This window comes from Vitis riparia, chromosome 19 (genome assembly GCF_004353265.1).
Source record: "Vitis riparia cultivar Riparia Gloire de Montpellier isolate 1030 chromosome 19, EGFV_Vit.rip_1.0, whole genome shotgun sequence".
In the NCBI taxonomy this organism is placed as follows: Eukaryota; Viridiplantae; Streptophyta; class Magnoliopsida; order Vitales; family Vitaceae; genus Vitis; species Vitis riparia.
In genome coordinates, this window is record NC_048449.1 from 2,474,250 (window position 1) to 2,491,189 (window position 16,940).

The 16,940-nt window shown below is 36.1% G+C and overlaps 1 protein-coding gene across 2 annotated transcripts; it reads right to left on the reverse strand.

Annotated features, from left to right (window-relative positions):
* Positions 1 to 136: 136 nt before the first annotated feature.
* Positions 137 to 16,469, reverse strand: LOC117909607 (protein transport protein Sec24-like At3g07100). Of its 2 annotated transcripts, none has more exons than XM_034823675.1 (14): positions 16,242 to 16,469; positions 13,479 to 14,651; positions 13,193 to 13,331; positions 9,475 to 9,665; positions 8,373 to 8,480; positions 8,061 to 8,264; positions 7,602 to 7,833; positions 5,405 to 5,554; positions 5,097 to 5,253; positions 4,158 to 4,285; positions 3,743 to 4,065; positions 3,477 to 3,653; positions 2,021 to 2,255; positions 137 to 637 (listed from the first exon to the last, which is right to left on the reverse strand). In XM_034823675.1, the coding sequence occupies exons 2-13, from the start codon at positions 14,592 to 14,594 to the stop codon at positions 2,022 to 2,024; spliced, it is 3,159 nt and encodes a 1,052-aa protein (XP_034679566.1). In that variant the 5' UTR covers positions 14,595 to 14,651; positions 16,242 to 16,469; the 3' UTR covers positions 137 to 637; position 2,021. The 2 variants fall into 2 exon arrangements, with proteins under 2 accessions (XP_034679566.1, XP_034679567.1); XM_034823676.1 differs by having other exon boundaries at positions 2,015 to 2,255.
* Positions 16,470 to 16,940: the final 471 nt, after the last annotated feature.

Below are 16,940 nucleotides of genomic sequence, written 5' to 3' on the forward strand. Positions count from 1 at the left end.
AGATAAGTGTTTCCCTGATACACAGCACCAGATCAAATACATTTATCAATACAATAGCCAATCGTATTATCATTTTGTGTTCACCTTAAGAGGTCACAGGACAGCACAAAGCACTAGCTTAACATATCCCAAAAAATAAATAAATAAACCATCCTTCTAATTTCATAAGGGAAAGAAATTGACCTCAAATATCATGATAAACTTATGGTTGTAACCAAAAAATGTTAAAGCAATTTGGCAAGCAAATGGTGGCATCACCAAATTCTAAGACAAGCCAATCTAGGAAGAAGGGGGTGGGGGGGAAGGTGCCGGGCACAACATAAACAGGAAAATTTCTTGAGTAACCATATCACAGCACAAAAAATTTTAACTTTTCTATTTTTAATATGAAAACAGCGGCACAAGATTATATCACTAAAAAGTACATATCCCCTAATTATTAAATCCCGTAAAAAGAACCCAACAAATTGCTGTTTGCAAATGTCTCGAGCGTTCAGCTTCGTCAACTCAACATCCACATTGAAGGGGGACCCGCAGCTGAATTCAGATTATTCAAATGGCCTCGAACAAGACATCTGATCACTTTACCTGAATGTTGTCAACCAGTGTGTGCCAATGATTAACACCTTGCTACCTTCTGCAGCCAAAAGGAAAAGAAAAGGGTTAAGGTTGGCCATAAATTGCTCTAAATATATAAAAAGGCAAAGAGAAGGGATTCACAAAATTCTTTTCATAATCAGCTTAAAACCGCATTAATGCTTAATGTGCTAAACTTTAAAAAATAAATAAATGAAAGGTAGGAAGGAAGGAATGAAGAAAGGAAAGAAAGGTCCTTTAAGTAGATTCCTCAGCACATCTTTTTCTTATTTCTAATCTCATCTTTGGCCTCAAATTTTCTTTTCCTCATCACATCTCCTTCCAGTCTTAAAACTTCAAGACTCGCTCCTCCAACATCCTTTCAAAGGTGGCATAGACTAAGGTGGTGTTTGGTTTTTTGGCTTTTTACAGAAAACAATTTGTTTTCAGAATTTAGGTTGTTTGTTTTTCTATTTTTTCATAACTTATTATAAACTTTTTACTAAATAAAAAAAACCAAAATATGTATAACTTTTTCTAAATAGAAAAAATAACATATTGGTTTTTCTTTACTTTTTAATATTTAATAAAAATAAAATACTACAAAAACAAACAACCTAATATTTAACACTATTAAGTATTAAGATTCTATTTAAAATTAAGTAAAAAAAACAAACACCATGTAAATGTGTGATATTAGCATATAGCACTCACTATTTATTGGCTACCTATTCAATGGAGCAGTTAGCATCTCATCACTGGGGAAGAGTTGTTATGAAAATGCTCAAATGAGACGGTTTACATTTTCCAGGCATTTTAAATGTTTCAAGAGACAGAACAGGTTATCTTTTGTATTTGTTCTGGAAGAGAGATCAAAAGGAAGACCAGAAAAGGGCCCTCCCCTAAAAAGATAATATATCGATTAAAACAAAGCACTGCCAGAAGAAATCAAAATCAAAGCGGAACAGGTAAAATTGATATGCCTCTAGCATATCATACTGTTGAAACTCCCAAAAGTTTAGACGATCTTGTATTATGATTGATTTTCTTAACTTTAAGGAAAGACGTAGTTATTGCGCTTCAACATGACAGAAGATCTTAAACACTAAGGGTGATTCCCAAGTCACAAATGACAGCATTAACATAAAGACTTTTCTTCCATGAAAAAATATGAAATCTTACTCATGAATTTAAAAAGGAAGCAAATAGTTCAGGCAAAACATCAGACAGGATTGGTCAATGTAGGATAAAATATATCCGGTATGATAACAGGAGTCATGCTTTGGACTGTACACTGAATGGACAACTGCAAGGGTAATCCCTCAATTTAGTTCTAGTAATATTTTACTTCAACCAAAATTCACATGTTATGTGTACCATACGTTAAAATATAATTAATGCACCCTACAAATATCATTGTATTAACAGTCACTGGTACCTGTACCTCACGCATTTTGCTGTACTTGTCGGTGTATTTGCAAAATCCAATCAGCATAGCCATTGGTACCTCCAATCTGGTCTTCAACAAGATTTGCAAGTAAAAAGAAACCTTCTCTTGGTTGTTCACCTTGTCTTACAAGATGGCATAGCTGATAATATGAAGGATCACTCTCCCTAAATTTCTTAAGTATGCCCATTAGCTTTCTTGACATTTCATTGTCATGCTCATAAAGACTAACCTGGTTCTCAAGAATAAAACAAGAAATACAGTATTAGAGGGTGTCAAGAACCTCCCGACTGAAGAGCAGGAGAGGGAAACACCAATTAGAAATCAAGAGAACTGGATAAGAATTTAGTCAAAAACAGACACATTAATACACAAACAAAAAGGCAATCATATACAAAGTTGTGATTGAAGGAAATATAACAATCACATTCTAAGCCAAGGAACATGCACAACAACAAAATACTATGAAAGCTAAATAAATTCAGTGCTGACACAAAGTAGAACAAAGCAACATATTTGAAACCCGTGTAAAAGCATTATTCCCAGATGTCAGGAATTTGAATTCTTCAGGCTCTGCAACTCCAGGGAGGCAAAGCTCAAAAAAAGAAATGGTCCTTTCTGAAGTTTTAAACCTTAAGTTTACCTTACATATACCTTACAAGCTAGAGAAAGTTTCACATGGTATTCAATTTAAATTAAACTAAAAATAATGCAGGGAGATTCAAGAAAGTCCATAACATGGCCCAAAAAAAAAAAATATTTGATATGGTATTCATATTCCAGCTTAAACTCATTTGAAGAATATTACAACCTCAAACCCTTGATGGATTAGAGAAATGCTATAGTATATTAATATCTTGAGCTTCAGGTATCCCTAGATGCTCATACGCATTGCAACTGTTGATAAAATATAACCTTTAGGTGGCTATGTGCCATGTGAATCTGCATTATGCTATAATTTCCAACTCCTTGACCACTAAGGAACCGTACCAAGCAAGGTTAGACCAAACTTTCAGAATTTTAATAATTATTTTTTTTCATGTCAAGTGACTCAAAAACATTTTATATTATGAAAATATTTTGAACTTCTGGGATTTTATTTTGATTTAGGCATGACTAAAATAATTTTTTTAATAGCTGATTCCAGCCCTGACTAACAGATGACAACACTTGAAATTTAACTTCAATATTAAATAACTTTCCATGAAAACAAACCTTCAATAGAGTAAAATTCATCTTTAGCCCTCGTTTTCATGTTTCATAGAGTAATATTCTTCTAGTTGGACAAACTTTTAGGCCATAGTTAAAACTCCTCACGTCAGCCACTCCTTATCCATTTTGGAAATCAACACCTATCTCATTGTCCTCCCTCTCTCTAATACACCATCAAAACTAATATAAACCTAATAGTTTAAAGCTATTAATTAAAACCATTACTAATGAAAGAACAAACCTTCGATAAATCAGCAGCAAAGTCTTGCCCAAGTAGATTCATAGCTATTTCAGGTGAAAGCATTCTTCCAAACCAAATAACAAAGCGAAAACCATCATCATAAATATATAGACCTCTAGAATCTAAGCTCTCCGCAACTAGTGGTAACCTTTTCAACTCATCTGCCTGAGCAGTTGGCTGCAATATGACATGTAGATGCAGTTTTAGAGATTCACGTAGTAAACAGCATGATTGGAGAAAATTCAAACCAAAAGAAATTCCTTTACCTTTAAAAGATACTCATCAATCCGAATCAAGCTAGGATATAGAAGCTTCAATAATCTTTTAACAGGTAAAGTCATCATAGTATAACCTGCTGCACAGCGTTCATCGAGCTGAGCATCAGCATACCCTCCACGTAGAGGTGTTGATTTACACAGTGCTAATGCATACAAAGGCAAAAGCTTCAAAGATTCTGGATATATCATCCTGCCTCCCAACCGATGCTGCACAGCATAAAGATTTCGATATTCTTTGAAGGCCTTGACAAGCCTTAATTGCACGGAGTTCCGTGCATCTTCCAGCTTATGGGACAAAGTTTTCTCAATTGCTGCAGATAATTTCAGTCCATAAGCAGAGAAATTAAATATCATCTGAAAATCAACTTCACATATGACAACTAGCATAGGTTTCAAATCCTACCTAGCCTACAAAATAAAGACACTACAGCACCAGTATCAGCCTGGCGGTACATCTCTCCCAGATCTGCAACCACTGGTGCTGCTGCTGTATGTACCCTGATTCGCCTTTCTCCAGAAGATGAAGTGTATCTTTGATTATTAAGGACACTTTCAACACTTGCAATCTTTTAACTCCAATAACATTGACCTAATGTCCAATACAAAAAGCCACATATCTAAAACAATATAGAACTGATGAAACTCCTCTTTCCCAATGTAAAAAAATAGACTAAATTTTCAGAGAGTAGGATCAGAAGCTCCTTCAACTGAAAGAAACAAAGAAAACAACAAAAAGACTAGTGAGCTCTAGTTAAATTGATCTTAGTATTAAAGCACCCAGGAATATAAGACCAAAAGAACCCTCATAGAAATGGTTTGCTGGCAACTCAAATAAAATTGATAGATTTATAAATAAATAAATAAATGATTTTTTTTCAAAAGAAGGAAAAGAAAAAACTAAGATCCAAAAAGCAGAAAGAGGTTTCCAGTGCCAAATTTATGGTGGTGGCAGAAGCATAAACCACAGATGGCAGCTACAAATGCCCAAATACGCTTCTTGGTTTTTGCATTGGTCACTGCGAAACAGACTTCACAAACAAATCAATCAGAAATGAAATCAAAAAACCATATTAAAGTGAGTTTTGTCTGTAGGAAGGTGTTAAGAGCTATGCAAAGTACAAAGACTGATATAACATTTCTTCAACCAAATACAACCAATCCTATGAAAATCTAAGGACAAAATACTAAATTGATTTTCTTTTTTTTTTTTATCAGAACCAAAATACTAAATTGATTTAATGTTAATAATATCTCAACTTGTGTGGTGTGTAATCAAACATTCTCATCAGAATCCATCTATTCAGTTAGCAAAAGAATAGGTTAACCAGGAATTGAAGGATACAGCAGAGCAACTTGGAAATATACAGTCTGAGTTGTTAGTAAAGTCTCTTCAAGACATAACTGCATTGCAAAAGCTTTATCACAGTCTACAGCTGGAAGGGCTAACAAATCAGTGGATCTTAGCATGAAGTTCCCATGATAAGATGTAAACCGCACACCTAAAATTATAGGAAAAAGATTCAACTTTCAGTATCCAAATAGCAATTAACAAGATCTTGAAGAAGTAAAATTAAAATTTACAAGAAAAAAAAAGGGGAAAAAATAATCTCAAGAATTGTGATGGTTGAAGAGTTTCAGGAACAGTTGGACCTTTGCCACATCTTATGCGCATGACAGCTTCCCAGGCAGTTTCCCTTGTAAGGTCCCTGGATAGCTCATGTCTCAACCTATCTTGGTGAATGATTGATAAGAAGCTTGGGTAGTAGTATACCTGACCACCAGTGTACTTTGCCAAAGTTCCTGTGTTGAAAAATATTAGTTGGAACTAAGATACCACTAATTGATAGATATATAATATAACTTCAAATTGCACGCAATGTTATAACTTATCAACCCAAGCTTCAATACCCTGGAAAATGAAAAAAATTTACAACCACTTTTTAAACAATTCTCAAAGATTGAAAATAGAGCTCAATTTTTAGACAATCAAGTTTTCTTCATCACATAGTTAGTAAAAAGCTATAACCAATAACAAATAGGAACCATCCAGCCTCTAGTCTTCAGCCCCAAAACTAGGATCTTTAGCACTATCACCACACCCTGAGCATATGAAATGTGTTATCAAAAAACCTATCTCAAAAATAATAATGATAATGATAATAATAAAGAGAATAGTGGTTAAAAATTTCTCCCACCGCCTAATAATTGAAAATTAAGACCAGAGCCCAAAATCGTCTGATGATGTTAATGTTATGATGCAAAACTATTAAGCAGGGCCCATTAACTATTCTGTCTCATTACCCAGTTGCAAACCCCAATGACAAAATATAGGAGCTCAAGAAAGTCTGTGTTAAAAAAACTAAGTAGTTCTCTACCACAGGCACTCAGGACATGGGAAAGGATTTGAGACTTCAAATATCACAGTTAAATCTTGAAGGTGAGTTGAAGAACTAAGCCAAAAATTTATCCCGACAATCTAAAATTAAATAGAAGCATCAGAAAAACCCAAGATCAGCTGGTCAAGTCAATTTTTACAATGTAAACTGATAAGCAAGACCTACTAACCATTCTGTTCCAGTATCTAGTTTCAAGCCATCTGCACAAGACCTAAGTATTTGTGAAGGTCTAGATTCTCAAATTCAAAATTCTATGACCAAAGAGAATTCTTTTATATCAGAATTGTCCAAAAACAAAAATTAGCTGATGTGGATAATAAGATTTGCAATGTTCTGAAATGCTGCTTGGGTCAAAGATGTGTGGAGTTCTACTGAGGGAGGGGGGAGTTGGAGTCTGCACTTCTCTAGATCTTTCAATGATTGGGAGGTGGATGAGGTGTACAGGTTTTTTCTGGGCCTTAATGGGAAGAGAGTTCAGTAGGATGTGGAAGATAGGGTGCTTTAGAGAGAGACTAAATGTGGGAAGTTTTCCATTAAGTCTCTCTACAAAGCATTAGTTTCAGGCCCTCCAGTCTCTTGTCCTTCGACTGTCATTTGGAAAGCTTGCGTGCAGCCTAAAGTAAGTTTTTATGGGTGGGAAGCAACATGAGGAAAAACTCTAACTTTGGACCAACTTCAGAAGAGAGGATTATCTTTAGCGAACAGATGCTACCTTTGTCAAATGCATGAAGAATCAATGAAATGACATTCTTCTCCATTGCGCCAAGGCAAGGACTCTTTGGGCGATGTTTTTCACTCTTTTTGGGGTGTAGTGGGTGCTGCTAGCCACAGTTAAGGCGACGCTTTTGGGCTGAGACGGGTCTTTTGTGGGAAAAAAGAGAAAGGAAGTTTGGAGAGTAAGCCCATTGTGTATTTTTTGGACGATCTGAGGAACAAAATTGCATTTGAGGAAGAAGTGCTGTCAATCCAAAGACTCAAAAGTTCTTTTGTTTATTTCCTTTGATCGGAGCTGAAATTGTTCATAAAAGATGGTCTTTCAACTTTAGTTGATCATATTGATTGGGTGGGAACCCATTGAGGGTGGGGTTCCTTTTGCACCTCCATTCTTAGCAGCTGAGTTGTTCCAGCTGGGGAGTGGGGTGGGGGGGGTGTTTCTTCTTTATATACTTTGAGCCACTGTTTTTGCGGCTTTTTCAATACAGTTTTTCTCTTCTACTTATCAAAAAAGAAAAAAAAGTGTTCTGAAATGCTAAATATCAAAGTAAAAGAACTTATAAGGCAATAAGATAAAAGGCACACTGGTAACTTGTTCATCATAAAAACACAAAAAGTAACATCAAGAAGCACATAACGAATTCACAAAAAGTCATCAAATACAAATGCAAGGATTTGTGAACTTAAAATTCAATCAGAACTTCTAACCCTTGAAATTCGAAACCATAAGCACATACCTAAGGAGGCTATATCTGTGTATTTGTCACTGAAAGCATATATATTCGCCGCTATCTGGTACTTAGTAAGATCAGCAGCCATTTGCTTATAAAATGGATCTTCAGGTAATCTCAATGCATGTTCTTTATCAGTTCCATAAACACGAAGGTCATCACCACGCAGCTTCAGGCGGCCAACGCCAAGAGAAGGCAGTGTATTCTGGAAAATCAACAATTTACCCCCAAGTTGGCTCTGCATAGAACAGGAAAAACACTAAGTTTACACCAAGTGACTGAATAAAAAACTTTCGAAAGTTTAAAGAGTCAGGGGAAAATTTTCAGTGGAAAGGTAAAGATTATCTTTTAAAAAGATGGAGAGAGAGAGAGAGAGAGAGAGAGAGAAGGGAAAAAGAAAAAGAAAGATAACTTTTTACAGTAAGTAGAAGTTCAAAATAGTGCTGGTTGAAAGAAATTACACACCATAACCATAAAAGCAGCCTTAAGAGCTGGACCAAACGCAGATTCTATGTTGACATTGTCCTGAAACATAGATGGCAAGCTATCTAGAAATGTTTCCACCACACTTCTTGATTCGGACAAATTCACAAGGAGATCATCTGGCAATGGAACAAATATATCATCTAGATCTGAGACTACCATCATTTGAGGCTGTGTCAATGACGACTGGAACAGACAAAACCCCAAGTTACTTAGAACTCCCCCTAAGGCTGAAGCAGCAAAATGATGGCATATAAATACATGTTATAGCTGATAGCAGTATCTATGACTTGCCTTCATATTATAAAAATGAATGGTGCCGTCAAAAGTTATGAAACCAATCTGTGTTCTGGTGGAACCAGGTAGCTCATCCAAGCAAGATCTAATAGTTTGTGCTACAACCTGCAGAATGTTAATGGTGCACATTAACTTCAGATTATGCCAAACAAAAACCATACAGCCTCTGTCCATTACCTCAGGGGTCAACATAAATAAAATTATGACAGCATAACAAATGCAGGCAGATATACTAAATTATGAATAGCAAGACCATGTAAGAGAAAGTCATATTACACCACATCTCTTTTCCTGGGGTAACCACAAACCTTAATTTATCAGTGCCAAACATAAGAACACGGTTATCCATGCTGGCCAGCCTTTTTTTATTCTAAATTTATTTGCATAAAGGTAATCTTTTATTAGAAGAATGTTCCTATTCTTGCAGACCTATAATCAATATTTCTAACTTAGAGTTAGTTTTCCTACCAAAAAAAAATACTTGTCTTACATCCACAAAACTGTTTCTTTGTTCTACAGCTGATCAATTAATAAGAATGAGTTGCATATTTGTTTGTTTGTTTCTTTCTTTCTTTCTTGCTTGCTTGCTTTTTTTTTTTTTCCTTTTTTTCAGTTGAAGCATTGGCTAAAGAAAATTTTAATTAAAATGAATTGTATGTTACACACAACAATCTCGAAGTATTAGGTTACACATAGTCTATTGGTTGGGTGAGGGTCGAACAAACAGATCAAATGCTAAAATTCTCCTCCTTATTTTTATTTTTGGAGTGGGTGAAGGTGGGCTTAATTGATGCTTGGTATATGGTAGACTTAGTCAGCTGGTTGGGTGGCATTTAAGGGGAGGAGTAATTATTTCTAATTTTCATTTTCTTCGATTTGACCTTGCCTCTGGTGCCCATGTATATGACCCACATACTCAGGTGGGCTTTTTTTTGGTAGGCAATTAATATATCTTTTTTGCTTGCTAATAAAAAAAAATTGGTTACACATAGATCATGTTTCAATTAAATCATGTACTGGCTTGGCACCAGTTCCAGAAATAGAAATAACAAATAAAATATGCTACACAACATATTCCTTCCAAGATGAAAGTGCTTACCTCAAGCATACCACTCCTAACCGCAGATAGTGATACGTCGATGAGGAAAAAATATAGTGGTGGCATTGGAGGACGAACCATATATTCAGTGGGAGCAACAAATTCCACACTACCCTTAATAAGCTCAGGACGTTGATCCAAATCAATTCTTCTGCCAATTGCATCCAAATGGGAGAAATAATCACCAGAAACTGAACAATAGAGTTGAAATTGGTCAGAAATTATGCAATGAAAAACAAAACCACAGTAATCAACCATATCCCATACCACCCTGAGTAAACTGGTGATGGCACAATTACAGAAAAGTAGTCTATTGAAAAGGAGGCTTCACTAGGCCAGCAAATGAAGCTGCTTGGTTTGAAATAGCAATGTCTAAACCACTGAATATGAATACAGAAATGAGAGAAACAATGTAAATAGGTCTAATATGATTCTTCTGGACAAATAATGTAGATTAAATGGATTTCTTTTTTCTTTTTCTTTTTTTTTTTTGATAAGAAGCAAGAAAATATCGTAAATAATAGAGAAGGAAGCTATACAGCAAGGTACACAAGACATATACAAATGCCAAATGGCATTGCCATAATAGACAAAACAAAAAATAAACACCACTCCCTATCTCAACTAGAGCCCACCCAATCTACAAAATCAACTAAAGGCATCGAGCATTCTTCGATGTACAAACTAACCCATGACTTGAGATCGTTCAGAAAAGTGAATCTTAGCTCTTGAACTGTCCGCCCTTACTCTCAAACACCCTTTAAATCTTTTCCTTCCAAATTGTCCAAAAAATGCGTAGGAGGACTCTCCAAGCCTTCTTCCGTCTTCTTCCCACAAAAGACTCGTGCCAACTAAGAAGAGTCCTTTCTTTTTTTAATCAGAAACTTAGGAGAGTCTCTTTGACCATAGACCAAAGGACACATGCAATGCGAAAAAAATAGAATAGAAGTTATAGAGCCCTTACTAGGCCAGCAAATGAAGCTGCTTGGTTTGAAATAGAAATGTCTGAACCACTGGATATGAATGCAAGAATGAGAGAAATAATGTGAAGAGGACTAATATGATACTTCGGGACAAATGATGTAGATTAAATGGATTTCTTTATTCCTTTTTTTTTTTTTTTTTTTTTTATAAGAAGCAAGAAAATATTATAAATAATAAAGAAGGAAGCTATACACCAAGGTACACAGGACATAGACAAAGGCTAAATGGCATTGCCATGATAGAGAGAACAATAAAAAAACACCACTCCCTGTCTCAGCTAGAGCCCACCCAATCTAACAAATCAATTAAAGGCATTGAGCATTCTTCTATGTACAAAGTAGCCCATGGCTGGAGATTACTAACAAAAGTGTGTTTTAGCGCTTGAACTGTCTGCTCCTTACTCTCAAACACCCTTTACATCTTTTTCTTCCAAATTGTCCAAAAAATGCATAGGAGAGCAGTTCTCCAAGACTTCTTCGGTCTTCTTCCTACAAAAGATTGGTCCCAACTTATGAGAGTCTTCTTTTTTTAATCAAAGGGAATAGAAGTTGTTATAGAGCCCTTACTTCAAAGTAGTGCAGGAGAATGTGATCTATTGACTCTTCTTCGCTTTTGCAAAGAACACATCTATTCACCAACAACCATTCTCTCTTCTTAAGAGGTTCTCCGATCAACACTTTGCCCTAACTAAGTTCCCAAACAAAAAGGCTCACTTTTGATGGAACCCATGAATTCCAAATGATGACCTTTGAGAAAGGAATTGCATGCCTCAACTCCAAAATGAAATGTAAAGATTTGATGGACAAGGATCCCATTCCTAGAATCCATCCATGCCACTCTATCATTTTCTTTGATCCTTACCAACCTCCCTTGAAGCCTTCAGAAAAAAGACTTTACATCATCTAGCTCCCAATCATTCAAATATATATCGGAACAAGGATTCCAATGGTCCCCCTCACTCGGATCATCCCAAACGTCTGCCACCCATGAATTCCAAAAAAAAAATTAAATATTTTTTTGGACTTAGTGATCCATTTTATTTTTTTTACTGACTCCATCTCATTAAATCACTAGCTATTTTGAGAACATGGATAAGAGAAACAATGTAAATGTCTAACATGGCCCTTCCAAACAAGTGTAGTAAATTAAGAGAAAATAACATAATATTGTCTTTTTAGTTAAGAACATAATAAGTATTTTGAGTATTAGTCCTTTTTCTTTCTTTTAGTGAAGCCGTTTTTTTATGAGTAAAGCAAGAGAATATTATAAACAAGAATTTCTATTAGTGAAGCCCTCCTATCTAAGCAATTCAAATTTCCAGATAAAATCACTAATTTCATAAGTTTTGAAAAATAAATATCAAGTATCAGGTATATGAAAACTAATCATATAAAAGGCTTCCAGTCACAGTGAAAAATAATGAAATAGGTGACTCAAAGAGAACTTGATACTGTACTTAATACCTTAATAACATACTCTTAAGAGTAAGGAGAGTACAGTTTTGCATTAGGAGAAGAAGAAGAAGAAGAACTTGATTCTGGACTTAATACCATACTCTTAAGAGTTAAGGGGGAGTACAGTTTTGCATTAGGAGGAGGAGGAGGAAGAAGAAGAAGAACTTGATTCTGTACTCAATACCATACACTTAAGAAGGAGAAGAAGAGTAAGGAGAGTACAGTTTTGCATTAGGAGGAGAAGACGAAGAGTAAGGAGAGTATAATTTTGCATTACGAGAAGAAGAAGAAGAAAAGAAAACCCATTCCAAGAATTTAGGTCTATGAAACTTTCATTGTATAAGGGCTAAATTCACATCTTTGCATTAGGAGAAGAAGAAGAAAAGAAAACTCATGCTAAGAATTCAGTTCGATGAAACGTTCATTGTATAAGGGCTGAATTCACAGGTTTCAAGTTTCAACAGCGGTTGCCACATCCAAGTCACACCTCCCAAGCCCCTCTGGTCCACATTGGCTGACAGTTGATCTTTTGCATTATTGAATAGAGACCAATTTGAAATATACAGAGAAAAGCAAATAAAGATGCATTGATGGGTGTCCAAAAAAAGGGAGGACACCTTATCTATAAAATTTAAAGCATGTTAGGTATTAACATAACTTTCAAATCCAAGTAGTACCACCACAACCTACATTATCTGCATAATACACTAATACAGTTAGATTTATGTAAAACAGTAGCAGATTAGATAAATCTAAACAACTACTTATGATTAGTTTTCATCATGCAATCTAAACATTAAAGAGTGTAAGCTTTTTACTTTTAAATTATATATAAAAATATGAAGATAGATGGCTGATTCCTAGGTTACATGCCCCTAATTATGCAGGTAGTCTCATTATGATGTAGAAGTCTAGCACTTTGGTTGCTATTTTTGGTGCTTTTTGTAAATCTCTTTTCATTTGTCTATCAAAAAAATTATGATGTAGAAGTCTATGTGACAAGCAACAATGATTGATTTCATAAACACTAATTACAACCAGAAAGTGACAATAGGATGACTTTTATCCCTTATAGTTCTTCATTTTACCACTTATGCCAAAGACAATGCCAAAAACTTACAAATGGGGAATGTGAACCATTTCACACACCCTCACTAACAGGCAAAATCTCACCATAGATTTATCACACAGCTAACCATCAATAATTTGCTTCTCTACCCCTAAAACACTCCCAAATAGCAAATATATCTTTTTGTGTTGATATTTAGCTGCAAATTTACCATCATTGAGCAAAGAACAGATGTTGCAACGCCACTTTCTGCCACCATCAGTAAATGTCACATACGGATTCACATATGTGCGACATCTTCTACAACGAATAATGCCAGTTGCAGCAAAATTGACGATTGGTACTTCCTCCTGAAAAGAGAAGAAGAGTTGACAAGTAGATGAACTGAGAGTGTCAATAGAATAGACATAAGAAACAAAATATTTTCATGCTCCATATGCATTATAACATGCTCGATACAAATAAACCTTGGTCATGCTTAGTATATAGATACTAACCCCATCAGGAGGCACCGCAAGAGGACAAACAACTGCTCCTAGAGGCAAATGCCACCTTGAAACCAATGACTGGGAATTTGGTATACCAGAAGTTGTCAGCCGTAGATATCTGGAATGACAATTCATGGGATACATCTCAGCAAAGGAATTTGGTTCAACGTCACCTTCCAATGGCCTTGGCAATGCTTTTGAATCAATCCCTAGATCAATTGATCCAGGAACAGATCCAACAGAAAGAGAGCTGAAATCTTCTATCAAGCCCTGGACAGCTCCTATAGGAGGTCCAGTGCCTGGATGTTGCATTTGTTCCCTTGAATGCAGGCCTAATGGTGCAGCAACTGGTGGAGGTGGGATGTAACCTCCTGGTTGAGCAAGAAAAGGGGGAGAAGATGTTGGTGGGGCTGCTGCATAACCTCCTTGTTGAGTAAGAAAAGGAGACTGTACAGCAGGTGCTTGTGGAACTGCATTAGACTGCTTGCTTGGATAACCAGGAAAAGATGGCTGTAAATTGGCTCTTGCTGCAGGATAAGTTGACTCTGGTGGGGGAAAAGATGGCTGAAACGATGGTCTGGAAGCTGAAAATGAAGAATCTAGTGGAGGCTGGGGAGCATTTGCACGTAATGGTGCACTATTCATGCTTTGTGGCGGAGATCCCATAGGCACTGAAGGTAGCTGAGACTGTGGACGGAAAGAAACTGGTGGAACTTGACCTGCAGGAGGTTGAACTGGTGGAGGAAAAACAGGTTGCCCCACAGGTAGAGGGCGTGCAGGAGGTGCTTGAGCTGTTGAAGGATTTTGTAGTGTTGTGAAACGCTGGAAAGGTCCCAGAGTTGGTGGGGCATTTGCTGAAGGCACAGAAGGCAAGGATGGATCACTGAACCTAGCTGGTGGAGTAGGTCTAAAACCAGAGGTCTCTGGTCCAACCACAGGCCCAGATGACAAGAAAGGCATTGCAGCCTGGGGAGTAGATGATGGGGTGGGTCTAAATCCAGAGGCCTGTGATCCCACCACAGGCCCAGATGATAGAAAAGGCATTGTAGGCTGGGGACCAGCTGCAAAGGGCGTAGCAGCAGGCCTTGCAGGGAAACTTGGACGATTAGGATTCTCAGTTCCCATTGGTTTTGTCTCACTCACTCAATCTCCTTGTAATATCTATACTCCCATGAGTTAAACCTGTCATAACATGCAATACATGACATCTGTCATTCACAAAAGGAACAATAAATGATCACAGCACACCAATTTAGAGTTTAGGAAGCGGAAATCTGTCTTTTGTTAAGAGAATTTTTTATTCACTGAAGAGGACAAAAGCAGACATATCAATGCAAAACAAATATGTCAAAGAGATTTTGTATTTCAAATGTAAGACTGATGAAATCCCTTATTTTTTTTCCTTTTTCTCAATGGTAAGCAAGCGATTAATTTGTTTGATGGCCAACAAGCAACGCAAAGAAACCTGAATCAAAGCACAACCAGAAATAGGTGCAAAAGATGTTTTCTAAAATTTTATAGTCAGTGAGGTTCATATATATATTTTCACACAAGGAAAATTTATCACATCAAAATAGAGTTCATATGATCCCGTGATTGGGCCACATGAATGTAGCACTACTAATCATCCTTTTTCTTCTTGCAAGGCAACTATTAACCCTTGCATATCAAAACAAGGCAGTTTAGCTTCATCAGATTAACTAAATTATTGTTTTTTATCCCGAAGCATATATAATGCTAAGTGGATAAACTTTGATGTTGAGAAAGAGAATGGTGCTAAAATATAATGCTTCCATGTTATGTATTTTTAAATTATGATGGGCAACATTCCCTTATTTCATAGGTTTTTTGGCCCCATAATTTCATGTAGGAATTCTCAAGGAAATAAAATTCCAATTTTACAAGGTTTACAAATAGCCTTTAGATGTGGTCAGGTAGTCCCAATTACAAGTGTTGAGCTAAGGATCCCATTTTTCCTAGAATGTAAGGATAGCATATAAGCCAATATGGAGCACCAGTCACTAGTTATTCTTCCTTTTCATCTCCTCCAAATATCTATAACAGCTTTTGTCATTGTATTGGGAGCATCAGCTGCAACTATAACTAGTATCAAATCCCCAAAACATAAACTCATTGAGAATGCCATCTGCCAAGCACAACTATTAAGATTGCAGAGTTCATTGCTTTAACACATGAAGGCTTTTTCCTCATTAAGGGCATCTTCTAAGTTGATTGATAAATGAATAACAAGCCACAATGCAAACAGAACCAAAATCTAAATGATCAAGTCAGAGCATAACAAAATGAAATTACCTTAACATCTGGAAATAAACAACAACAGAATGTGCACGTAACCCCATAATTCAATCAAGCTTTCCCCTAATTCTACAATCTACACTTTCTTGAATGTCAAGCAATAAAACAGAGATCTAAAGCTACACAACCCAACAGCCCAATCAAGCCCAGCTGTTCCTCCCACCCTCGATCACACAGAGGCAGCAACAAAACCCTAAAACCAAGTTTGCATGGACAGATTTGAAATCCAAAAATCCAGCTTTCATTCGGAATTGATTCCAATTCAAATTCCAAATCTACAGATAGCAATCAAACTGCAACAGACACCAATCCCAACCCCAAATTCTCAAGTCCTCCATGGATTAAACAACAAACAACCATACCAACACAAATCAAGAAAAAAACCATATCCAGATCTACCAGAACTTGAAAAATACGAGTGGACACAGAAGAAAACCCTAGATCAGAGGCGCGTACCAGAAGAGTGGTGGAGAATTGGGAGTGTAGATCGGGGTATGAGATCGGAGAACAGTCGTTGGAGTGTGGAGATGTTGTTGGCGTTGGTGAAACCCTAGACTCGCAGTGGGAGATTACCGTTGCGAATCGCAGACCTTTCTCTCTCCTATCTCCTCTCTCTCTCCTCTTTGTCTCTCTACTGTGTATTGGTCTCGTTGGCAGAAGGGAGAAAGAAGGCACAGCCGGCTTAAGGGGTTTGGCTCACCCCCGGTTTTGTTTCCTGCGGTTTATATTAATGCTGTGCCACGTGGCAAATTTAGAAAATCAATCATATTTTCTAAAATATTTTTATCAGATTTTTCATTATATTATTTTAAGAAAATAATAAAACTCAAAAAATTAAGAGCATGTTGGAGAAAGTTTTCAAAAACAATTTTCTATTTTTAAAAACAAAAAACAATTTTTAAAAATTTATAACACTATTTGATTTTTGTTCTCTATTTCCAATTTTTAAAAATAAAATGAAATTAGACAACAACTTTTAAAAAACAAGTAAAGATTGTTTTTATCGGTTTTTAAAAATAATAGAAAAACACATGCATTATATTATTTCTCTTTTATAGAAAATTATTATTTTTCAAATTTTTTCTTTAGGTAAATTAACTCCAAATTAAACAAGACTTAATGTCTTAAATTTACTAACAAGTCTAATAATTTTTA